Source organism: Megascapheus bottae, chromosome 26 (assembly GCF_031878675.1).
Source record: "Megascapheus bottae isolate mThoBot1 chromosome 26, mThoBot2.hap1, whole genome shotgun sequence".
NCBI lineage: Eukaryota > Metazoa > Chordata > Mammalia > Rodentia > Geomyidae > Megascapheus > Megascapheus bottae.
This window is the reverse complement of record NC_143534.1, coordinates 1,234,247-1,260,401: the sequence shown is the minus strand read 5'-3', so window position 1 is coordinate 1,260,401 and position 26,155 is coordinate 1,234,247. Positions and strand designations below refer to the sequence as shown.

The 26,155-nt window shown below is 56.1% G+C and overlaps 1 protein-coding gene across 1 annotated transcript in view; it reads right to left on the bottom strand.

The window, feature by feature from the left end:
* Slc35f3 (solute carrier family 35 member F3) overlaps positions 1-20,531 on the bottom strand; it is an 87,743-nt gene extending 67,212 nt beyond the window's left edge. The window contains exons 1-2 of the mRNA XM_090318744.1: positions 20,465-20,531; positions 20,141-20,370 (exon numbers count right to left, since the gene is read on the bottom strand). Coding sequence (XP_090174870.1) covers positions 20,141-20,370; positions 20,465-20,517 — 283 coding nt within the window. The 5' untranslated portion in view covers positions 20,518-20,531. The remainder of the gene's footprint in view (positions 1-20,140; positions 20,371-20,464) is intronic.
* Between the last annotated feature and the right edge of the window lie 5,624 nt (positions 20,532-26,155).

The window sequence follows — 26,155 nt, the reverse complement described above, 5'->3', positions numbered from 1 at the left end:
CTTTGTATTCCTACCTCCCGGATTCGGACGTGTTGTTCTCTTTGTATTCCTACCTCCCGGATTCAGACATGTTCCCTTCCTGTATCTTTGTATAGATTAAAGTGAGGAGCCTGCAGGACAGCCACTATTCCAGTCAAAGAGTGGCAGCTGCCCCCCCCCCGCCACGCCCCGTGAGGCTGCAGCACCCTGAGGAGGCAGAGTGTACTGGGAATAAAGAAATTAGCTTCCCTACAGCTCCACACCCACTCGGGCCTGGCCCCCACCAGCCCTGCCAGAGGCTGAACAGCTCACAAGCTTGATAATGTGCTAACTCACTTCCCACTAGGCGAATCAGGAACAACTGGATTGCAGTATTTCCATGGGCAGTGAACTCAGATTCTGCTCAGTTTCTGTTCCACTACCAGTTCTGGTCACAGAGGGGCACTCAACAGTTGCTTTTACAGATTAATCTAGAAGCTGACAGCCTTCCCTGACCAGTGATGGGTCATAAAGCCGTCATTGTAGGATGTAACAGGCCAGCCTGTCTTTCTTAATAATTCTCTGTGGCGTGCACATCAGGACGTCCAGTAAATACATATCAGACAGAACGCTAAAGAGCAATCCATCCCCTGACGACACCTAAAACTGGAACAAAGACATAATTTCCAGTCACGGCAACAGAAAACACAAAGGTAAAGCAAAATTAGGGCTGGGGGCATGATTCAGGTAGAAAAGAGGGCCTGCCTAGTGGGTTCATACCAAGTACTACCAAAAGTCAATTAAAATTGAAATTGAAAACAGAGCAAAATCAAAATGAAATGTAAAAAGCCCAGTCCCAGAGCTCCTGCTTGGGGTTTTAATCCCAACAGGCTGGGTGTGTGCTTTCCTGAAGAGAGAGAACAAAGCTGCTTCTTGCTACTGAAGAAAAAGCAGCCTACACTGTGGCCGTTAACAAACATGAATTCTCTGCGGGGTTAAGAGCTTTCCTGCCCCCACATCCATCCTCATTTTTCAGATATTCAGATGTCTTTGTTATACAGAAATCCGTCTTTTCATGATTGAGATGACGCCTTTGGGGGACCGTGGGCTTTGCTATGAATAAATGAAAAGGCTCTGCTACAGGGAATCCGTCCTAAGTGCTGAGAGGTCTTTGTTTATTCATTTCTTTTACCAAACCTTTGATGTTTATCAAGTGTGGTTAGAAAGACTCCCTCTCTGACTCTGTGGACTTTAAAGTCTAGACAGGAAATGCCTGTACATAAACACACCATGAGCAAGCCTGAACAAACATGGACGGGGCTAGGAACTGGTACGGCCAGAGACACCTGGAGAAGGCCAGGAAGGAGTGAGAGATCCCGGGAGCTCTGCCACAGATGACAGCTTTGAAATGTCACTGAAGGCGTAGGGGGCCCCAAGCCAGCAGGCACACAGGGCTCGGGCTGGAAGTGACCCCCGCTGACAACACAGGCCCCGCTTTGTAGACCAGGAAACTCAAGTACGCAGTAGGCCGACACTTGCTTAGTGTTTGTAAAATTAAAACCATCATTCAGAGACGCTTGGACAGAAGCGACCTTCCACTACCAGCAGATACCTGGCGTTTCTTGCAATCCCATCTCTACAACCAACGGAGTAGGCATTGACTACATGTGGCTATTTAAGGTTAAAGTCATTGAGTTTTGATTTAAGTTGAAATTTGGTGTCCCTTTAGAGTGCGCCTCAGTCTACCGTCAGAGCTGACGAGCAGGCGGGATGCCTCATTACTGAGAAGGCCCTTCTGACAGGCTGTCCAGGACGCAAGCACAATTTCCTTGAGAAATGATTTCCTAAGTGCCACTGCCTGCGAAGAGGCCCAGGACGCTGCCTGTCCACACGTGACTGTTCCCATCGCTGGAGCGTCAGGCAGACGAGTGCTGGGGCACAGAGGACAGTCAAACGCAGTGCCTGCCCCCCAACGGGCTCCCAGCCCAGCAGAGAAGAGGAAGGGCGTTAATCACAAATACCATGCTGCACTAGGTGAAGCATGGAAAGCACACCCACAACCTTGGGAGGCAGAGAAGGAGAGAGAGGATCAAGGTTCAAGGCTAGCCTGGACAAAATAAGTTACTAGGACCTTAGTATAGCCAGGCATGGCGTCTGCTGTCCCAGCGAGGTCTGGAAGACATCATCTGAGGCTAGCCAGGGCAGAGCACAAGACCCTTTCTGAGAAATAATCTAAAGCAAAAAGTTGTGGCTCAAGTGGTAGAGCACCTGACTACCAGCTCCAGGCCCTGAGCTCAACCCCCCCAATTCCACCAAAGAAAATCAAAAGCTGAAAAACAAAACAAAACATAGTGCGTGCAGACATGTCTATGCTGGAGTGATGAATTGCAGCATAATGCCATTTAATTTGTGGAAATAAATGTACCAGAAATAAATGTACCTTGAATATAGAACAACACAGACCACTCCTGGAGCTTGAACTCAGGACCTCATGCTCTCCCTTGGCTTTCATGTGCAAGGCTAGCACTCTACCACTGGGGCCACAGCTCCACGCCCAGCTTTTAGGTTTCTGCTGGTTCACTGGCAATAAGAATCTCACTTCTCTGCCCAGGCTGGGCTTTGAATTGTGATCCTCCAATCTCAGCCTCCTGAGTAGCTGGGAATCAGGTAGGAGACGCGAGCCACTGGTACCCGGCTGTCTTTTCTCTTCGTGGGGTTGTGAATGCCCCTCGGTCGGGGCCTTGGCCTTTGACTCTGCTTCTCAGACTTCATGGCGACAATGCCATTTCCTTTCTCTGCAATCATTCGCGAGCAAATCACTCTGCACTTCTCCCTAACGTAACCAGGCAACAGCAGCCTTATCACACGGAGGAAAAGCCCATCATGCCCGGCTCTGATTCATCGCGGCAAGCTGCGGCCCGGGCGGCTGAGTCACCCTCACCCCCTGAGAGTGCGGTTAGGGAGCCCAGGCTCCAGCAGGGCCCCTGAGCCCCCATCTCAGCAGCTCCTCCCTGACTCACCAGGAGCACACTTTCTCCAAGCCCAGGGTGGCTGAGGATGGAGCCTGACCAGGACCGCACACTGACACCCGGGGCCCCGGCTTCCCGCGCACCCATGCGGGATGCTCAGCCCCACGGGGCCTGTGGCTCTCCAGCCCAAAGGCCTTTTCTCCCCCAGGGCCCAGGCTTGTGTCAGAGGCTCGGGTCTGGGGCAAAGTCCTCCCAAAGTCAAAGCAAGAAAATCATCACACGATGTGGATGCTGACCCTCCATGTATGACGCCGACCGCCTTCTGCACGAGACATGGAGCCCTGCTCCTGGGGTGTGCGGTGTCCCTCCACCACGGGTCCTCACAGCTACGGAGAGCTGGCTGCTGCCCCTGAACGCGCGGGCTAGTGCTGACAAAATCCACTACGCCTTTTGGATTTCCCCCCCTTCTTTCCTCTTCATTTGGAGTTAGTAGTCATTGATGAGCAAGAACTACATAACAACCGAGGTCCAGCGTGTCGGGCCCACTGCCCTGGTGCTGTCCAGCTCCCCAGCACCGAGCAGGAGCACCTGAGGCTGGTGACCGCCTGGAGCAGGGCCTGGGCTGACCGGCTCCCTCCCCTCCTGCTCCAGCCCTATCCAGGAGGCTTCTGCCATATCTCCTGCAGGCCCCAGCCCTGCCGGGGAAACCTTCCGTGTGAAACCTTGCATGCTTGCATGGCAATAAGAAATGCATGGAGCCACGTATTTTCTCCTTTGCCTCATCAGAACACGTGATTTTGCAGTCACAAAGTTCACTGCATTGAGGAACTAGACAAGAGCCCGATCCAGCCCAAAGAAACAGATGGTTTCTTCTGCAGCGGGCCTCTGGGACAAGCATGCCATTTTCGAAAGGGAGGTGACAATTACATTTAGAACAGAATTAGGTTCATAAATAATGCAAATCTCATTTTGAAAAATTGAGCCATTTCACAAAACACCCATAACCTGAGTCTATTGGATCAATACAGCCTTGGAAGTAGAGCACGCCTCAAGTAGACCTTCTCTGTGCCTCCAGTGTGCAATGGCTGAGCTTAGAGGCAACAGGGCCACTGGGCAAGGGATACAGGGCCCTGCAGGTCCATTACAGGATGGAAACGCCCCTGGCTGCCCCGCGTGTCTCCAGGAGCTGGTGGACAAAGGAGTCCACCCACTAGACTGGCCGCAGGAGCAGGATCTCTTCTCTGTATATTTCCCTCAAGATCATCTGTCCATCACGCTAAGTAACTCACGCTGATTGCATTGAAAGCCAGCATTTAGCAATGTAAATATGCAAATGAGCTCCCTGGCAGAGCAGGGGCAGATAGGTGGTGGCCTGGGGGCGGGAATTCCCTCTGCCCACCCCGCTGCTCCAGCCACTTCCTGGCTCTCTGATGCACAAACGTAGTTCTGTGCTTGGCCTTCTGGGCTGGCGCCCACTGCCGTCCACACGCATTGGCCTTGGTCTCTATGGGGTCATTTGTCTTTGAAGAGGCAGGAGAGCTTTGCACAGCTAATCCTCTGTGTCCTGTCCAGCACAGGATGGAACCCAGCAGAGAGGCAGGAGGGAGCTCCAGGCAGGTGGCAAGGAAGAAAGGGGAGCAGAAGGGCAAAGCTAGGGCTTGAAGGCACTCTGGCTGCATCCCCTGGGGCCACACCACCTGTCGAACCACATCAGCCCCTAGACAATCCATTTGTGAGAGAACATTCTGCCCCAGAGAGCAGGGAACAGGGCCTGCGGAGTCCCAGGTCTTCCTGCAGCACCTGCTGACACAATGGTGCCTAAAGAGGGGGAGCAGCCCGTGGGACACACGTGAGGGAGGCAGGAGGCCACACACGGAGAGCTCCGAACCTTAGGTGACATTGAAGGAGGAGGAAAACTAGGCAACCTCTGTAAGTTCTGTTAGGCTGCCGTGTGCACACGGAGTGCTAAGGCCTGAACTGCATGCAGTCCTAGCCCCGAGACCCCAGTGCAGCCTTCCTTGGAAACAAGGTGATAACAGTGGCAAACAGACGCGGTCCTTCTAGAGCAGGGGCCCAGAGCCCACTGACCGATGCCTTACCCAGAATGTGGTGTAAAAATGCCAAGATGGAGGCCAAGCCTGCAGCAGAAAATCAGCAAGCCAACCCCAAATCAGGGACAGTCAGACTCCACAAGCCTCTCCCTTACAGCCCGGGTCGACCCCGCTGACGCCCTGGCTTGGAGAGAGGCCTCCACGTGTACGAGACAGTGATTTGTAGCATTCAAGCCCATGAAATGCATGACACCTTGCTTATGCCAGCTCTGAGAAAGTAACACATCCCATACTCCCCTAACTTTCCACCCCGTGGAGGTTTTACAGCTTCTGTCCCCAGGCACTTCCTTCCAATCCATTTTAAATAAATAAAACACACGAGTTGTAATGAAAACATGAAAGAACTCATGTCCTCTGCAGAAGCAATTGACTATCTCTCAGGCCCTCTGCACTACGCTCTTCCACGCCAAAGAACAGAACAATTGATTGAGACATGAACCATTGCTTCTCAGACTAAATTAAATCTACTTCAGAAAAAGATTCTGCAAATGAGAAAACAGTTCCTGACAGAGGTGTCTCTCCACCGCAGTCCCCCTCAGCGTGCTGTTCTCTGGACCAGCCTCTTGGAAGGGGGCCGCCATACTAGAAGGCAGCCATGCACATACTTCAGTTTCCAGTATCAAATACTGTCTTCTCATTCATTAAACGACTGAAGCACAGCTGCCATGCAATCCCTGCCACCTCCATGTTCATAGGACTCCCGCCGTCCGTCAATTTACCTACACATACATTTCCATCCAACGCAACAAAGCAAAGGGTATGAATGGATCCACTGATTTCCCTTCCAAGGATTCTGGGAGGGAACTGTCAAAGTCCTAGAACTAGCACTCCATCTCCCCTGGAATTTCCACTGAATCACTGCAGTGGGGCTGCAGAGTGAAGAAGAGGATAAAATGTGGCTTTCCCACCAACAAAGATTTCCTGAGTAAACATAAGCGTGTCCAGTGCTCTACTTGACATACAGCTACCCTAAGAAAGCAATTAAAATATACCCAACGGCTTGCTCTGTTCATTTGCCAATATCAGCACAGGTATTGAACCCCAGCCACGGGGAAGTGCCACGGACAGGGGCTTGGGCCTCAGGATTGCCAGCCTGAGAGGAGTTAGGGCCGCTTCCCATCCACGAGCGGCAGGGATTGCTGGCCTCCTTACCATGAACAAGCAGGTGAGTACATGCAGGGATGAGTGACTTCACAAGGGTCTCTCTGATCTTGCACGGCTCTGTCCCTGGGCACACTGACTGGAACACCACTGGCTCCTCTGTCCCTAGCGCCGCCCGCTGTTTGCTTCCTTGCAAGCAAGTGTGAGGCCTGGGGGCCTAGCTGACAGACAAGGGACATGGGGTTCCCGGATTGGAAGAGGAGGCGGTATCAGAGACAGCAGCCAGCCCAGGAGGCAGAAGGTGTATAAAAGGAAGGATTTTGTGCCTCTCTCCTTGGGACCCATGCGCCCCTCTGCAAGCGCTGGGTTCCGGGGTTTATTTCTGCTGCCTTATCCACAGCTGGCCAAAATGAACCAGAAACCTCACAGGCAGCCATGTGAAGGAAGCTTTGGGGCATCTTTCCCAGCACCCCAGGATGTCAGTGGCGCCCAGGCTAGCAGGGTCCCCAGAGTGTGCCTCCCGGGAGAGGTCAGGGTCCGAGGAACTTAGAACGCCTGAATCGCCCATGTCCCAGGTCTCGTGCTGGTCTCCCAGGGCCGCGGGGCTGAGACGTTGTCCCGTTATCTCCCTGAGGAAACAGCATTAACTAGGACACAAGGAGGACTTATAAAGAGAGGCATGCGCCAGGGAGGAACGAGACATGTTCTGACCCAGGAGGCAGGCCGACGTCCAGCATGGCCAGACTGCCGAAAGGGCTGGCGGGGACAGATAGTGCTCTGTCCAGCAGGCAGCCAGTGCAGAGCAGAGCAGAGCTGACCGCCATCCGCCTCCCGCCACCACCGCGTGGAGAGAGGATACTTTGCTGGGCGGGACACTGAGCCAGATGATAATTCATAAGGGCGTCTCCATGTCTAAACGCTGTGTTTCAAAGTGACATGGGACGACCTGCCTGGAGAGGAGAGTGAGGAAAACAGACACAGCTGTTTAACTGCCTCACCTCCGGGCCAAGGGGAGTGTCTGTGCTGGGTCTCATGTTTCTCTCTCTCTCTCTCTCTCTCTCTCTCTCTCTCTCTCTCTCTCTCTCTCTCTCTCTCTCTCTCTCTCACACACACACACACACACACACGCACACACACACACACACACCAGACCACATCTTTGATCTATATCTTGACAATTCCCTTCAGTCCTAGCCCCAGAGATGCAAGAAAGCAAGAGAAAGGAAACACCTAATATCTGAAGAAGGGACCGAGCAGACCCCTGCCCCCACGGTGCTATGGGCCCAGGTGACCCCCTGGAGCCAGCTCGGGTCCCCACCCCCGACTAGGCAGTCCTGGTCAGCTCCCCTCACCTCCTTGGGGATCCACCAAAACTCAGCCCCCGGCAGGGGGTTATGGAGCTTTGTTCATGAAGCCTCTGTGTTAGAGCCTGAGGGAGAGACGTGGTGGCCTGGCCAGATCTAATCACAGAATTCTATTGGCTTCCTGGTGTGAGCTGTTATTTAAAGATATGCCATTTCCCCCCTTGTTTAATACTGAATACTACTAACCTCCCATGTCTCACTTCCCTTGGGCTTAGAGGAAATGGGAGGCTACCGATGAGACTTGTATTATGCACATGTATTGCTTCTCTTCATTTCTGTAGCTGCTGGAGTTCTGGCAAGTTGTTAAGGATTCTCTGATATCTGACTGTCCAAGGATTCATTCCTGGAACTACAGATAAGACGAAGCAGCTGCCTTTAAATTAAAAAATAACAAATCAGTGATGAGTAATATCCATCCGTGGCCGCTGTGCACTGCTGTCCGTCTGGGTGAGCTACTGGATTAGAGGAAGCTCTGAGTTAGTCACACATGCCAGTGTCACTCGCGGCTACTCAGTCAGTGACTGGAACTCTTCCTGTTCACGGGGGCCACTGGGGATGGCAGGCCCAGGACGGTTACTTGTGTCCCTGGAGGAACCCAGAGCACTTGCAATTACTTTTGTTCTTTTCTGAGGTACCTAGTATGCTCCACAGCTCTAAAAGGGGAGAAAAAAGTAACATAAACAGCGGTTTGAATAACTTTCCTATTTCCTACCAAGGAAAAAGGGTAAGGCTAGGAGCAGCGGGCAGTTCAACCTCTGGTAGTCAAAGGTCAAGTAGAACTCCAGGGAGGTCAAACTACTTCCTGCTTTTTCTCTGCCTTCTACAACTCTGAACCAAGTTTTACCTCCGCCTCCTACAAAGTCCAGGAGGGGAGCCTGGATTCAGTCCTGGGGTGCTGCTAGCCACGGGGACACCTCTGTCCACCATTTCCACTCCCCACCCACTGTCACACTTTTGCCTTGAAGCTTCTCCTTTCTCTGAGAAAGACTAGACTTCCTGCTGAGGGGCAGCGGGGCGGGGGCAGCCACTTCTTCAGGGCTGCTCCATTCATTTGTTCAAGGAACATTCATCACCCCACCTCTGTGTGTCCACCTGTCCTTCCTGCTGACACCAAATGGGGTGGGGACAGTAGGCGGGTCCTCTCCACGAGGAAGAGCGAGTACACCAGAAGACGCTGAGCAGACTAGCTTGAGCGGGCACGGGCTGCGGACGCAGGCTACAGACACAGAGTGTGGACGCAGGCCGTGGGCACAGGCTGCAGACACAGGCTGCAGACAGAGGGTGCGGGCACAGGGTGCGGGCACAGGGTGTGGACGTAGGCCGTGGGCACAGGCTGCAGACACAGGCTGCGGGCACAGGCAGCAGGCATGCCCCTCCCCTCCCCCGGGCTGGCAGAGCCAGCAGAGCTGAGATGGATGTCTGTGCAGCCCCTCTCTTCTAAAACAAGGTCTGAAGGACACTCAGGAGTCCTCAGCACGCGCCACCACAGCCTGTCACTTCAAGACGATGGCACTGAGATCCGCTGTGATCTCTCCCTGCTGACTTCAGGTTCACCTTGAGAGAACACTGATTTCTCTTACCCCCGTATGCAGCTTTGATTCATTCCTGGCTAGCCTTCCACAGCTCCATTATCCCACGCCCCACTTATGTTTAGAATGCAAACCACCCCACCAAATCTCAACACTCCCAAGTATTATTGATGTTTCCTTCTTGTATATTTTCTTCTTTTAGAACCTTATCACCAGTAGCTAATCTGGGGCCATTTCAGGTCATGTTCTCTCTTTGGACGGCATCATAAGTTTCCAGCTAGCCCCACCCCTCCCCCAGACTCTAATCTTTTCTTATTTTGCACTCACCCTTCCTTCTAACCACAATATTAATTTCCAAGTTCTTTTTTCATATTCCCTCACTACTCAAGCGTTTTCATGGTTATGCGTCATTAGCAGGTAAAGGTCAAAGTCTTCCATTGTAAAGATGGTGGCAGAAAGTCAATATTTTCCCCTTATCTTCTTGGAAATCATTCAAAAGCAACAAAAAGAAGAGAACTCCATTTGGAGTGAAATGAAGAGTTAAAATCTCCAATTCCCCCATGACTGGAAAGTGTGCCATTGATGAATGGAAAAGGGGCCCTGCAGGAAGGAAGGCTGGGGGCAGTGGGAGGAAAGCAGCACACAGAGCCAACCCAGCCAATCCCTCAAGGTCAGAAGGGTCAAAGGTGCCACAGCTAAACGTCCTGTTCACCCCAAGAAGCTCAGAAGGTAGACCGAGAGGGAGGGCCTAGGAGGGGTCTGAGCCGGATGCCGGAACACACGCAGAAAGCTGGCCGTCTCAGTGGCAGGAGGTGGTGGGAGACAGACGTTCCACTGTGAAACCCACACGGCTTTCCCTGCTGGCCAGGAAAGACCTCTTGTCCCCAGCCCTCCATGTCCACCTCTGCTCCTGGCCACTCTGAGGTGAGCAGCCCCTGACAGACGCTTCCTCCATTCCAACTGCCCTCTAGAGCCACTGTCCTGGTGATGAAAGGAGGAAGGATTCCACCAGGGAACAGGGAAGGGGCGAGAGACGGCGGCAACGCGTTCGGCAGATCCTTTTCTGCCTCCTTCTTTCTTCCTCCCCCAGTAGCTTTCCTTCCGAGAACAGATCGAGAGCGTGCGGACAGAACGCTGTGTCCCCATGCCAACCCCTGGGCTTCCTGGCTGGGCTGCAGAGGAGGCTGGGAGGCCGGCTGGAGACCACGGGTGGGGCCTGCCGTCCCGACCCCAGTGCTCAGCGGAGGCCTGGCACTCCTGTCCCAAGCCTCACGTGCCACACTGACCATGCTGCCTGAGGACCCAGGGCGACAGGTGCAGGCCTCTCTGAGCCCCTCCACCGTACATGGCTGTGCTCCACAGAGAGGCGTGCCCTGGGGACACTCTTGCCCCATTCACTGCAGTGGTCTTGGGTCAGACAGCCCTCCATCCCTGAGAAATGGGGGGGGGGGCGCTGGCTCTTCCTCCCCATCACGTCACCGCCCCTGGCTCCCAGCTCCTGGCACATACGAGTCATTATCCACGGGGCCTCCAGCCCCCAGCCGTGACAGCCACAGTCCCAGTACACAAACGCCTCCATTCCACAGGACGGGGCAGGGGCAGGGTCATTCCTCAGTTGGCTCATGCAGGGGGCGACGGGGAGAGATGTCTGCCTCTCACCCCACCGTGTCCTGTCCCCAGAGCCCATCGGAGTACAGGGGCTTCTGGGAGGAGGGATGAACCTGAGGCCCCTGTGAGGCCAGAAAGGGAAGCAGCCTCCACTCCGTGCAGCTGGGTTTGTGTCCACCTGGTGGCCCATCCCAGCAGCCCAGCAGCGTCCACCCTCCTCTCCCTCCTGGCCTCTCCCCGCCTCACCTGTGTCCTGGCCTGAGGCTCTGCCTGCTATGGCACCCAATGGGAAACATGGAACCCTGAGGTCTCTACAGAAGCAAAGGAGCAGGGGCTGAGATGATGCCCCCAGACCGTGCTGCCCCCAGCCTGCAGAACACACCCGCCTGTTCCCCATGTGTGCACTTGCTTTCCAGCCCGGGTGCACAGCCTCTCTCTCCTCCCCTCCACCCCTGCCTCCCACTTCCCTCTTCTCTTTCCAGGGAGTCTGGGGGGAGCCTGGGGGAGACTTGCCGGCACTCTGAATGTCTCGTTCCCACACAAGCCGTAGCTAACGGAGGAGAACATTTCCCATAAATTAGGTCTGGGTTAGGCTGGGGCAGAATTTAAATCCTCGAAAACCGAAGCTGCTGCCTCCCAGGGCCTCCCGGCCACACAACAGCCCTTTCTGCCCAGAGTTTTAAAAAGCATCTTTTGCAAATTTGAATTCATTGCAAATATTAAAATTTAAGCTTTTTTCCCCAACCTAGAAATCCAAAGTATAATCATCTCTTGAAAAACCCCGGGCTCTCTCCACCGTGCCTGAGGGCGGGGGCAGGTCACACTGCCCCAGGAAGGCCTGCGTGCCATTGCTGCTGCCCTGAGCGGGTGCCTGTCCTGGCACCCCATTCTCCTCCTGACCCCACTCCCCTTCCCACCCCACTGCCCCCCATCCCGTTCCCCTCCCCACCCCACTCCCCGCCCTGCCTTCTTGTCTCCCTACCAACATTGAGGCCAAACATTGGCTTCTGCCCTATCTAAGTTTATCAGGACACAGCAAAAGGCAGTGTGTCTTGCCGGGGACCCACGAGCCCACGCAATGCAGCTTAACAAGGGCCCCAGCCCCTACGCCCTGGGAAGAGCAATGCTTTGTGCAGTGAAATTCATTCTTAGCCACGACCCACATTGATCGTGTGTTTTGCTTGCCTCTCAGTGACATCTGAGGATTTATTTGCTTGAAACATTACGCTGGGCTCCGTTTTACAGGTGTAAAATCGAGCAAAGGGTAAGGAGCCCACCCCAGGTCACATTGCGTGGTGGTGGCAAAAAACGGTGGGGACACAACCCTCCAGTTCTGCTTCACACCTCACCACTGGCTCTGGGTGGACTTGCACAGCCTGTGGTCACTGTTGCCTCTGTGTTTGAGGAGCCAGGCTTCCTCAGGCCTCCAGACTTCCTGTCAGGGAAGCAGCATGGTGCAACAGAGATGGAGAGAAGGGAAAACTTAGTGGACGAGATCACCACAGCCGCTGTCCAGCTGTCCAGCTGGTTTTTAAAAGCTCGTTCAGTTTCAATACGTTGACTGTTTGTTGATGGACTCCACGCACAAGGGGGCCCAGCTCTCTTGTCAGCCATGCTCTGACCCCTGCGCTTCTGGAGGTTTCCCTGATCATTTAGTGAGAGCTGTGGTTTAATAGCTTTAAAGACACATCCCTTACCCCTGTGCAGCGAGGCAGCCACGAGGAAATGAATCCATAGCAAAGCCCCAAGTTTCGCTACATCAGTCCGGATAAAATGGATTTCTACAAAAGGGTCTTAGTGTTGTGCAGAATACCTGAAGGACTGGCAGATGCCCAGAGAGTGGAAACACCAGTTACAGAAACCAGAGCCGGCCGGCTAGCAGGACACCAGCACTTCAGCTACCACAGTGTCAGGGGATGAGGTCCCCACTGCCCGCTGTCCCGTCAAACGAAGCACAGCGGGCCAGCCGCCAGCCAGGCAGCGGGCAGGAGAGTCTTAGTGGGAGAAAACGGTGAGTGCTAAGTCTCTACCCTGCACCCGAGCAGCGTGGCATCGCACGCGCAGTGGAAAAGTGCTAGACATCACCAAGTCCTTCCTGCAGGGCGTTTTGTAGTGAGACCACCGTGTCCATAGTACAGTGGGCACCTGAACACACGCGCTGCCACGGTCTACCTCGTGAAACCTCCTCACCGATGCACAAAGGCGGTTGTTGCCTTCTTCTTACCTTAGAACAGTTGTACAAAAGTTTCCATTGATGTGCATTTCTGAGCACAACGCGTGACCACGAGGAGCCGAGGTCCCCCGGCAGCACCGGACACCAGAACCAGGAGGCGGGGGCCTGTGAGGTCACGTCCACCCACTCCAGCCTCCACCTGTCCTGAGACCCGGAGAGTAACCGCAGGACGAGTGGAAGCAAGGCACTGCCCGCCTGAACTCCAGATCTTTCCACGAGCAACAGGACATTTCGCTTTACCTTACTATGCAAAAGTAAAGACGGCCCTGAGAGATGCCACTCCTATCTATGGGACTCCATGCTGGGGCTCTTGCGTCCCAGGCCAAGAGAACGGTTTCTGAGGATCACATCCCAGAAGCCTGGAGAAGGCACACGGGCAGAGCAAGCAGCAGCCAGAGCAAGTGGGCGCAGGAGGAGGGCCCAGCTGCCCCCCCCAAGGCTAGCCTGGGCCATTTCTGCTCCCCCAAGGCTAGCCTGAACCATTTCTGCTCCCCCAAGGCTAGCCTGGGCCATTTCTGCTCCCCCAAGGCTAGCCTGGGTCATTTCTGCCAGGCCCCTAGCCAGCTTCCTTCGGTGCTGGAAAGAAACAAAATGCCCGCAGCACAAACCATTAGGGAAGAAATGTGCTAGCTTAGTAGCTCAGATCTCATTAACCCTGTCAGATAAGCTCACTGCCGCGTCGTTTAAAGGTGGGGGGGCTGCTTCGTGCTCCAGCTACATCCCATGGAGAAATCAAACTCTGATTGCAGCAGCAGAGCTCAGACCTCCAGAGCAGGAGGGAAGGGAGTTCTTCGTGGTGGATTCCCTTCCCCGAGCCCCGGAGCCGGTGCTGTCCCAGCAATATCCCCACATGGGGCAAGGTTCTGCCCACCACATAGAGCTCAGGTTGTGAAGGGCACTGTTGGCCCGGGTTCTCATCACGACATCTAGTAAGAGAAGGTTCAGAGATGAAGATAACGTGTACCCATGGGATGGCCTCAAACAGGAAAGGAATGGATGGGGCCGGCGTAACGTAGGAGGTGTGTGTGTCTTATCTCCCCACGCTGGAATTGTCTAGAAAACAGGAGCTGCACCATTCTTCCAGTGACTAAGTGGATGAATGATGGCCGTCTGGGTAAGAAATGATGACGTACTCATGGGGGACCCACATGCTTGTCTGCCTCAGAAGTGAGGAGTCAGGACTTCTGCGGCGAGGTGTGAAGCCCACACGTGGCCCGCACCACGTGCTCCTTGCTCCCCCTCCAGCCACCCTGAGACTCCTCAGTGTGCATGAGAGGCCACTTCACTACAAGGCCGGTCGGGGACAAGCCACGGACACATCCTCAGCGCATGTGTGGCACGTGGCGATGGCCTCTGAGTGGAGCTGTGGCTCCCGTGTGCACCAGCCCTGAGTGGAAAAACCCGAGCGGACATATGAGCCCCCGAGTTCAAGCCTCAGAACCAGCCTGAAACATGAACACTAACCTCTAATGGTTCATGTCTTATTGATGCTGACTTTAAAAACACACCGCGCAACATCAGATCGACCTCTGCCAGCCTTTGTGGTGAATATTTAATAAGACGGAACGCCGGCAAAGTCAGAGTGCCTGGATGAACCCTTTGAATGCGTTGTTCGGGGTCATGGCATTTGCAGTTCTGGATGGATTCTTTAAAGAATGGGGGGGGGGGCACGGGAGTGTGGCCTAGTGGTACAGTGCTTGCCTAGCATGCACAAAGACCCGGGTTCAATTCCTTGGTACCACATACATAGAAAAAAGCTGCAAGTGGTGCTGAGGCTCAAGTGGTAGAGCTCTAGCCTTGAGAAAGTCCAAGGACAGTGCTCAGGCCCTGAGCTCAAGCCCAGGACTGGCAAAAAAAAAAAAAAAAAAAAAAAAAAGAAAGAAAGAAAGAAAGAAAGAAAGAAAGAGAGGGGGTGAGGGCTCGCAGCCCTCCCTCTCCCTTCCCCCCATGCACTTTGCATTCCGTGAGACACATGGAACATGCTTTCTCCACACCTACATCATCATTGCAATCCACATCGCTTGGAAGATTTCATAGAAAGGAAGGAAGGAAGGAAGGAAGGAAGGAAGGAAGGAAGGAAGGAAGGAAGGAAGGAAGGAAGGAAAGGAGGGAGGGAGGGAGGAAGGAAGGAAGGAAGGAAGGAAGGAAGGAGAAAAGGACTGAGCGGCGAGATTCAGGAGGGATTTCTAGGCCAACCGTTTGTGAAGCTGTCGGCTATTGCAGCCTGTAGCCTGTGGAGAAAGACACAGATAACCTCTGGTAGACCCCATCTTGTCAGGCCCGCAGACGATGCAGACGGCTGGGAGAAAGCTTGAATGTCACAGAAACACATTTGTCAAGCCCAGAAAGTTGTTGTGAGAAGTTGCACGAAACAGCTTCTGTCTCCTGAACCTGGAACAGCCTGGTGCTGCCCCAGGGCCTTCTGGGTACTCGATTTACATCCCACACCTCAAAGGACCCCGGTCTAGACTCCCAGAAACCACAGGGGTCATAGTTCAAAAGCCGCCCCCCACACGGCCTACCAGGCTTCAGAATGCCCACACTCCTGTCTAGGCCCCGCGATAAGGTGACAAGACAAAGCCGGCTTCCACCCCGACCGAGCCGTGCACAGTCTACCTCACTGGGCCAGACGCTACTGAGACGCGGGGTGGAGCAAGCCTGGGCAGCGCTCCGCCAGGGACGAGGGCTGCCTGGGTCACCTCATTCTGAAGGACTTCAGGCTGACCCAAATGACTTCTTTCTCCCAGCTAAGAATCCTTGGTGTGGAGCCTCGTTTTCTTGTCATCTGCCACCCAGACCAGGAGAGAAGCATCCCAGGAGTCTCCTCCAGGGAGGAAGCCTCGGCTGCACAGGACAAGACTGGACTTCTGCATGGGGCAGGGGGGACCATGGGCGAGACACAGCAGTGCAGGGTAGGGCCATCAAAGGGGCTTTGGCTTGACCTTGCTCAAGGAGAAACAGGGCCAGGACCGGGCCCGGAATCACCACTGTGCGCTCTCCCCCCCGCACCCCCCACCTGCTGCTTTGCACACTTGCTCACATCTCTGTACAAAGACCAGAAGCCTGCCAGGCCTCTCCGTGCCTGCGGAGTCAGAGGACTGCCTCAGCACCTCTCCACCTCTCACCCCACTGCACACTAGGGCAAGCTGCTGGCTTTTGCTTGTTCACTTGAGCCTGGATCTGGTTATATCCTCAAGGCCGGCCCTGAACTCACGCTCCTCCTGTGTCGACCCCCCAACCTGCACAAACAAACATGGCTTTCCTTTTTCCTCCCCTAAGAGGAGCTATGGCAGTTTGGCCCAGGCTGGTCCCAAACTCCTGGGTTCAAGCAATGTTTCAGCTGGCCCTGCAGGCAGGCCCCACACTACCAGACTCAGGTCTAAGGAGAGGGGTGCTGGGTGAGGGAGCTGAATCGGGGGTCAGCCCAGGCTAGCTGGTGTGTGAGAGGGAGACGACACCCATCTACCACTATGGGCTGGACCTGCGGACGCTGGACAGGGCAGCTGAGGGGGCCTGGACAAAGGTGTGGTGTGTGTGAGGACAGGCTTGGGCTCGCCACATCCCTTTGTAGACGAGAGACAAGAGCCCACAAGTGGCGTGAAGCTCGTCACATCTCAACCAAAAAGGCAGGTCTAGTGCCCGCCCCCGTAATCCCGGCCGCTCCAAAGGCGTGGTGGGAGAGTGGGGGTTCCAGTTAGCACAGGACAAAAACTGAAGACTCTGTCAACAAACTAAAAGCAAAGACCCTGGGGTGTGACTCGAGGGGCAGAGCACCTGCCTAGTGCAGGGCTGTGTTTACAGCTCCCCCCCCCCTCGTACGTAGTTTGATCTTCTATTAGTTAAGCTGACCTCTGTTCTGGAGCAAACATTCCCAACCGAGCCACCAGTCTGTCACCGAGCGTCATTTCCCAGCCACTGCCTTGACCTTTCGTATTCCCAGGGGTCACACAGGCGTGGGCACCGTGACGTCAGCGGCGGGGAGGGGTCAGCATGGCCCAGCAGCCCAGAGACATAGGCAGCAGAAGGACCACATCCCCTCCCCCAGGCCTCTAACCCCCCAGCAGCACCCCACATCCTGAGGCATCCTGCCTAAACGAGGGGCTCTGTGCAGGCCCCACATACCCCTGGCCTGCACCGGGCACCCTGGGGCAGGCGGGAGCCAGCTGGAGATGGACAGCCTTGGGGACTGGCCTGCCCGCCCCTCTACAGATGACTTCAATGGGACCCACCAGCACCCTAGAAATATGTGGTTTCCATCCCAGCTGTCCACGCCACTCAGTGTCTGCAGATCCACTCGGAGCCCTGGGTCCCCAGCTCTCCCCACACCGCTCCTGAGACGCGGGGCAAGTGCGGGCAGCCACACTGTTTGGAACGCCGGCTGCACGGGTCAGCGTTCGGCTCGGCGTGCACACACGTGTGGTGGCACACTTGCAGGTGGCCTATGCCAGGCCTTTGTACACTCTGAATGGAGCTCACTGTGAGGCCAGGACCGCCTCCACCGCCTGCTCCACGTCCTTCCACGGGGCCAGGGGAAGCAACCGGGATCTGGAGGTGCCTCCTGCTCCCCATCACACTGGGTGCCGGGGCCAGACACACGCACGCACGCATGAGCACAGGCACACACTCAGTGCACATACACAACGGATGCTCCAGCCTTCGTCCCTTCCCCTCCCTCTAAGCACAGCACCCAAAAGGAAGTTGGGCAGCCATGTTTCCTCCCTCTGGCCCAGCGTGCGTGAGCGTGAGTCGGGGGTGGGGAGTCCTGCAGAGAGGCTCCCCGGCAGTTCTCCTGCCGCCCAGGCCCCCAGGGCCATGGTGGTGCCGAGCGGATGTGGAGTTGCACCGCTCACTCCTGGAGCATCAGAAGGAAGGCTGCGGGCCAGGTCTCTTCCCACCCCGCCCCCCACTGCTGCCGTCGGGGGAAGGGAGGCCGTGGGGAAAGCGCAGGAGCGAGGGGACAGTGTTGCCCCTTGAGCACCTTTGGTCAGCAGAGCTCACTTGGAGTGAAAATGCGGGGTTCAGGCTAAATGCAGGGACCACATCAAGCACAGCCCTCCCCAGAAACGCTTGGCAATGTCTGAAGATATTCTGGTTGTCACAACCGGGGTCTAGCACGGCATAGGAAGAGGAGAGGGCCGCTGACAAGCACTCCACAGTGTGGCGGCAGTGCTGAAGCTCCAGGTGTTGTGTGACCCCACAGCTTATCAGGAATTCCGCACTCGTCTATGAAGAGTCAGGAAGGAAGGAAGCCATTCTAAACTAAGCACAGAGAGTCCGCACAGACACGTAATGACCCGAATCCTGGCAGAGAGACCTTCAAAGGTCCACTGCTCCAGGGCCATGGTTCAGGCAGCGTCCACTCAGCCAGGGTTTACGGAGCAACCACTGCACGGCAGCACTGCGCACTTCTGGCTGTGGTTCCAGACCCACGTCTGAACAGCTGCAGGGGCTGCAGGGACGTCTGAAGGGCACGCACAGAGCAGCAGTGTGTGGTTTGGTTTGAGAACACGCACTGGGGAGTCTGGAGACCAGAACACTCCTGTTTGCTTGTGAGAGTCACAGGCCCGCCCGCCCGCGTGGGCCCGCAGGCTCCCCACATGCCATCAGTGAGCAAAGATCCTTTCTGCACAAGGACCTCATTTATCCAGACATGACGCACACACGATAAACAGTTGCTCGTGTAAACGCTCTCTGCTGCTACCCGGCATCTGGCAGCCCTCAAATACAGTCCGGGAAGGGTAACGGGCGTTCTCACACATCAACGAACAGTCGGGATCACTGGCTGTGCAGTTGGGACCCCTGCTCTGGGGACCCTGAGAAGAACCTTTCAATGTTGTCATCGTGTGTGTGTGTGTGTGTGTGTGTGTGTGTGTGTGTGTTGGATTATTAAGCACATGCAGTGAGATACCAGCAACTGACCCCCTTCCAGATGGATGAGCTTGGCTCTGCTTTCACAGTTGGGCGGGGACAGCAAAGGGCCCCAGTGCTGCCCTAAAACGTCTTGTCTCGTGAATAAAACATGAGTGCCTCTAAATTTAAACTTAAAGCCAAATTAATTCATCAAGATGTCAGCTGTCACCTACAGCATTTTAGGAGCAGGGAAAACACCTTGGGATACAGAAGGGTCCTCACAGGCCCGGAGTGGGTGAGGATGGAGGGCTCTGCTCACACGCTTGGAATCAACACGGTGTTTGTGGTGGGAATGATTCCTACAGAGCGGCCTCAGAGACGGAGGGAGCCAGAAGAATCTTGCTGGTGGCATAGGAACTCATTTTCCACACATCTTTCCCTGGTCTTCGGGATAAAGTCTGTCCTAAACACAACCATCGTGCCTGGGGCCTGCTTGCCCTCCAGCACCCCAAATTACAAGCCTTGGGGCTCAGTTCCACAAAGCTGGACACAAACAGAATTACAAAGCCAAACCTTCCGACAACATCTGGGACTCCAAGACGTCTCTGCAAAGCCTGTAATTTGTATCATCATCCTTAGCTATAAAGAAAGCAGGGAATGGAAAGGAACGGAGACTTCCTTCTTTCCTAACACAAATTCAAACTCCAGACGTCAAAACGGAGTATCCTGGCCATTCCCCTAAGAAAGCTGGTTTCCCTGGATCCTGTTTTTAGCCTGAGCTTCCCAGCACTATTCAACCCAAAGAGAGTATGCTATCAGAAGTCACGGAAGGTTTGCTCTGAGTTAAAGGCAAGCACCATGGCTGGGAAAGACAACTAGTGGAGGGAAACTGGAAGGTCCACACTGTGCTTCTTCTTCCAGCAAACAGACTGCCAAGCTGGCTGCCAGCCTCGAGCCCGCTGCCGGGCCCCTGAGGTTTAGGAGTCATTTAAAGCCAGGCTGCATGGTTCAGTGGTGAACACGACGTGGTGCAGAAGCTCAAGACTTCTGCCTGGAGACCACGAAACCCGACGCCATTTCCAGCAAGGAAACCCCCCAGGCTCATCCAGCTGTGAGCCAGCCCGGGCCCGGCCGCCTCCCACATCCACAGCCCAGGGGACCCTGGACGGTCAGCCCCGGGGCGGGGGTGGTCACGGTCACCCACCCGCGACCCCGCCGCGCCAGGGCCCCACCGGCGGCCAGGCCTCGCCCTCGGGCACCTGGGACGCCGACGCGCGGGGTCCCGGGGCAGCGCGCACACCGGGGAGCCCGGAGCCTCCGCCCGCCCGCGCCCCCGCCCGAGCCCGGGAAGCCCCGCAGCCGGCGCCGCCCGGCGGGGAGGCGGGCGCGGGGCGCGGGGCGCGGCGGGCCGCCTTACTTCCGCAGCGGGCCGCCCAGGGCTGGTAGCCGTAGTAGCCGGTGATGCGCAGGATGCGCTCCTCGATGGACGTGAGCCCCGCCGGCCCGCCGCTCAGGTCCTCCACGGAGCGCGACCACCGCAGGTCCTCCTTGATGGCCTCGTCCACCGCCAGGAACTTGAGCTGGCGGAGCTGCGGGCTGATGTCCGACAGTCTCCGGGGGCTGACGTCCGGGGACCTCCGCATGCCGCTGCGGGACGGGGCGGAGAGGGCGGTGAGGACGGCGCGCGGCGCGGGGACGCGGCCAACTTCCCGAGCCCCGCGGCCCCGCGCCGGCCACTCACGCGGCGATGCCCTTGCCCCGGGGCGCGCCGCCGGGAAACTCTCGGATCCCCATAGGCGGCGGCGGCGGAGGAGGAGGCGGAGGCGGAGGCGGAGGCGGCGCGGGGCCCGGAGAGGGGCTGGGGCGCCCGGCGAGGGGCCGCCCGCCCGAGCGCGCCTCCGCGCGGAGACGCCAGGCGGGTCGGCGGCCAGCACGGCCGGCGCCGAACGATGGGGCGCGGGAGCCGGAGGGCGCGGGAGCCGGGAGGGCGCAGGGAGCGGGAGGGCGCGGGAGCCGGGAGGGCGCGGGGAGCGGGAGGGCGCGGGAGCCGGGAGGGCGCGGGGACCGGGAGGGCGCGGGAGCCGGGCGGGCGCGGGGACCGGGAGGGCGGGGGAGCCGGGCGGGCGCGGGGACCTGACGGGCGCGGGAGCCGGGCGGGCGCGGGAGCCGGGCGGGCGCGGGGACCGGGAGGGCGCGGGGACCGGCGGGCGCGGGGATCGGGAGGGCGCGGGGACCGGCGGGCGCGCCCAGGAGCGCCCAGCCCCACGCTCCACTCGGCTCCGCTCCACTCGGCTCCGCTCCGCGCGGCGGAGGCACCTGGCGGGCGGGGAGGGGCTGGCCCCGCGCACCGGCCAGGCGGGGGCGCTGCGCCCCGCTCCCGCCCGGCCCCCGCCCGGCCCGGGTCGGCGCTCCTCCCCGCCACCCGCCCTCCCCGCCCAGGGTGACCCTCCACAGCTGCAGGAGCAAACCCACAGGGACACCGGCCCGGCCCCGCACGCGGGACGCCACGCTGGACGCCACGCCTCCTACACCGGGGCCGGCGTGGGCGAGCTGGACGCAGAGCGCGCCCTGGATGAGGGGTCGCCGCCCTGGCCGAGCCGCTTCCCACCCAACCGGACGGCGCTGCCCCGCTGCCCGCCTGCCCGCCTGCCCGCCTGCCCTGCTGCCGGCCTGCCCCAGCTGCCCGCCTGCCCCTGCTGCCCGCCTGCCCGCCTGCCCTGCTGCCCGCCTGCCCTGCTGCCCGCCTGCCCCTGCTGCCCGCCTGCCCCTGCTGCCTGCCTGCCTGCCTGCCCCTGCTGCCTGCCTGCCTGCCTGCCTGCCCACCTGCCCTGTTGCCCGCCTGCCCTGCTGCCCGCCTGCCCCTGCTGCCTGCCTGCCCGCTTGCCCGCCTGCCCACCTGTCCACCTGCCTGCCTGCCCGCGCTGCCCCATAGGCCACCTTGGTGGCCTTCTGTTTCCTGGTTTGATCTGGGGATTTGTGCTGGGGTCTGGGAGCCATGGGGCTGGTTTTCGCCCAGGCCACAGCCCTTCTCTCAGCCCACCTAATCATCTTTTATACCATTATTGTTGTTACTGGGCACAAATTAGGAAATACAGAATATGTGAAGGAGAAAATGCCCTTTATCCAGCTCCCTGTGAAGGTAAATGCAGGCTGTTCCCATCTTTTCTATAAAACATCTTCCCACAAAATCACACATTATCATTACATTTGCAGTGGGCTGGAAGTGTGGGTCAAGGCCAGCGCATCTGCTCTGTTGAATACAAGGCGCTGAATTTAAGTTCCATTGCACACACACGCGTGCGTGCTCACACTCCAGCGGTCTTCCGAGGCCTGGCTGGCTGGTGAGAAATGATGGAGATTTCCTGCCAGGGACTTCTCACCATTGTTCCTTTCCAGCACCACGCTGCCAGTCCCAGCTATTGAAATTAGACAGGGAGAGGAATCAAGCGTGTGCTGATTGGAAGAGGAAGTAAAAGGAAAGGGAACTGTCTCCATTAATCTTTTGCAGAAGGCATGGCTGTTGACATAGAACCATCTCAAGGTTGAAGTATTGAGGTACAGATCCCACAAAATGTGTACAATACCTGAGTGAGAACAAGGATAAAATCCAGGTGAGAGAAATCCACCAGGAACCAAATAAATGAAGGGACATTCCATGCTCACGGATGGAACACTGCCATACTGCTCCCATATCAGAAAAGGTTTCTTTTATTGTTGAGCCACCACGTTCTTCTAAGGTGTGCCTCTCCAGTGTTATTACGGTGTAATTGATGCGTGAAAACTGAGTTTACAGTTTAGAGCCCAATGCTTTCAGATATGCGTGCATTGTGAGATGACTGAAGCTCCTTAGCATGTTTGGCACCTCAAATGCACAGTGCGAACAGAGCCGTGGGGGCTGGCAGGGCCTGCAGTCGCTGCCGCCAGCTCCCAGACACTGTCCATGCATCCCACTCCGCTCCCTCCCACCAGGCCTGAGCCACAGAGCCTTTCAAGGACCAAGGTCAAGGGCCCATCTCCAGTGAAACACTGTCTCAAGTGCCTCTCACTGTCTTAAGCTGGAGGCCCCAGTCCTCTTGCTGGTGCCCCTGCCCCACGCTCCCTGGGTGCTTTATCCTCTCCAGCCTCTAGGAGCCCATGAACTGGGTCCTTTGCTCTTGCACAGGACACGCCCACTGGAAAAGCCCCACCCTGCCCTACTTTCCCCCTGCACCTCCTTCACCGGCCCGGTGTCTCAGGTACAGAGCCCGGCTCCAGGAAGCCTTCCCTGCTGATTTCCAGAGTAGATGGAGCCCTCCCTATACACCCCTGCGATCTACTCCAGGAGCCAAGGGTGCTTTGCTTTCACTGCAGCCCTCGGGGCTGAGAAAATCACAAACACTTGCTAAATGAATGAGTAAAGAGAGAAAAATGAGAGAATTACACTGTAACTGGAAACTAAGCCATGCGGGGAATAGGAGCAGGGGATCCCAGCAAGATCCGTTGGCACTTTCTGTTCCCATCAGCTCCCTTGCTCAGTTCCCCTGGACTGGCCTTCAGAGGCTGGAGGGAGAGGCTTCTAATTTCTTCCTGGCTCATCTCACATCCACTCTTCTCCACTCCTCCCAGCTCAACCAGGGCAGCTGGAGCCACAGCCCATGGTCCCGGTTCCGGAGCCGGTCACAGCACAGACACCCTTGCTGTTCCCCTTGCAGACCACAGCTTCCAGTGGTTGCTCCAGGAAATGGAGCTGCTGTGGTGTGTGTCTGAAATGTGCATGTGGCTAGACAGATGATAGATACATCAACAGATGAGAGATAAAGGGTATTAGATGCATGCCAAATAATAGATACAGAGATGGATAGATGTTTGACTAATAGGTGACAGGACACACGCTGGATATAGTTACATAGATAATAGGTGACAGATGTTAGGTAGATAGATAATAGATAGATGATGGATAATAGGTGAAGATAAAGGTAGATAGCAGATGATAAATAGATGCAGGGTGTATGTATACATGCACAGAAGTTCAGATCAGGCACAGTTGAGTGGTGCATGCATGTACACAGAAGTGCAGGTCGGGCACAGTTTCATGGTGCATGCATACACACAGAAGTGCAGGTCGGGTACAGTTGCATGGTGCATGCATGTACACAGAAGTGCAGGTCGGGCACAGTTGCATGGTGCATGCATACACACAGAAGTGCAGGTCGGGTACAGTTGCATGGTGCATGCATACACACAGAAGTGCAGGTCAGGCACAGTTGCATGGTGCATGCATACATACAGAAGTGCAGGTTAGGCACAGTTGCATGGTTCATGCATGCACACACAAGTGCAGGTCGAGCATATTTTCATGGTGCATGCATGCAAACACAAGTGCAGGTCAGGCAGAGTTGCATGGTGCATGCATGCACATACAAGTGTTGGTCAGGCAGAGTTGCTGAGAATCCTGGGACCCCCTGGAGGTGGCCTGCTACAGTGGCTCCAGCCTTTGTGTTCACCAGAGGCCATGAACGGAAGGTCTGGCGGCTGTGTCACCCTTGAGGGTTTCGATGGCACCTCAGGGAGGGAAGCAAGGTCTCCAGCAGTGTACCTCAAGCGAGTCGTCCAATGACCTCTGCCCACCTCCTCCCTCTCCTTTTGCCTCCTGGCTGCTCTGGGGTCAGTGGTTTTGCTCTGCCTTGTTTTTCCCAGGTGATATCCGCCCTGTCTTCAGGCCCAAAGCACAGACTGAACCCTCTGAAGCTGGGGGCCCAAATAAGCCTTCCACCCTTAGAGGTGGGTCGCGGGCCCTTCCACCCTTAGAGGTGGGTCCCGGGCCTGCTGGTCCAGGCACAAATGTGAGGCCTTGTTTGAAACACAGTAACAAGAGAAAGGAGGGGAGAGGGTGGCTTAAGCCCTAGAGCACTTACCTAGCAAACACAGGGCCTTGAGTTGAAACCCAAGTGCTGAGAAAAGACAACAGGGTTGATGCATATTCCACTAAACCCTGCAACAGGGTGCTGGCAGGTAACAAAGCCGAGTGGGTTTAGATCTCACCTCTTCACTCTTTCCCTGTCCACCCGGGGCGAGTCTAACTTCGGTGTTCAGTGTCCACGTATTTCCTCTCCTTTCTAAACACCTTCTCTAGCAAGCATGAGGCTGGGGTACCGGGGAAAAGCAAGAGCCGAGGAGACCTGGGAAGCTGGGAAGGCGGAGTGATGACTTCAGAGCTGAGTTGAAGGTGGAATTCACATCCAGTCCCGTCAGCAGACTTTCATCTCATTCTACTCTGTTCAATATTACCCTTACATCAATGCCTGGGGAATGTCAAATATCTTCGCAAAACACAAACTGACTTTTGTGTCCTGTATCCGTATGTCCATTGTCTGGATGAAAACGCTGAGGACTGCATTGGCTGACCTGAGCCACACATAGGACATAAGAGGCTCAGTGCGGGGCCCATGGGACCCCCGAGTCCACGGCGCAGGGCGCAGGGCGCTGGGCTCCCTGTCCTTCCACAAGGCTAGAGGCACGCGGACCATGCACCGTCCATGCCCAGATAACCTGGACTCTCCCTCCTGTCCCACTGCTCCTGTTCAGGGATTCTCAGAACTCTGCATTCAAAATGGCTTTTCAAATCTGTAGCATAAGTTCTTTTTTCCAACCTGGTCTTCACTGACCATTGTTATTCATGGAGATTGACTGTAGGCTTGGAAAACAGCCAAAAATCATTTGGAGCAAACTGTGGTTGATTAAGCTGAAGTAAAATCAATTTAAGATGCTTTTTCTTACCTTTCCCTCCCCTCCCAGCCACTCGGTCTTGGATAATTATCAGGAGACAGAAGAAATCAATGGGCAGCCCTTTCTCCTTGGCCCCAAGTCTTAAGCTCTTGAAAAGCAATTGTTCAGAATGGCGTGATACGTTGAATAACACGCGCGTGAACGGGTCCTGTGTCTGAGAGCGGAGCAACCCCCCCCCCCCAACCAGTCTGGCAGGGTGAGCGGCCAGGCCACCCAGACACGGTCACTTCCTATGTGTATTCCAGGTCCCCGTTATCACCAAAACAATAAAATCAACCCCAGAATGCAGACTGGAAGACAGTTCTATCTGTTGCGGTCCTCTAGAGAGACAGAACCAATCAATGAGCACAGAAACCCAAACCCAAAGGGATGTGTCACAAGGACTTTCGGCTCATGCTCCGTCACCCGTGCTAACAAGCCCCGAGTCCTCTTACTTGAGAGGGGTCAGCACGTGAAGCCACTTGACACCTTCAGTGCACTGGGTGAGCCCCCCACCCACTAAGGACAGTGGTCGCTTAACCCAAAACTCAGTGGGTTTTATGGTTATCTCATCCTAAACCGTCCTTCACCTTGACACGCCAAGGGACTATCGCAGGTATGCCTCCCACCACCTGGGGGCCCCTGGCTTGTCCTTAAGCACGCTTGGCTTCTAACTAGAGCAATAACC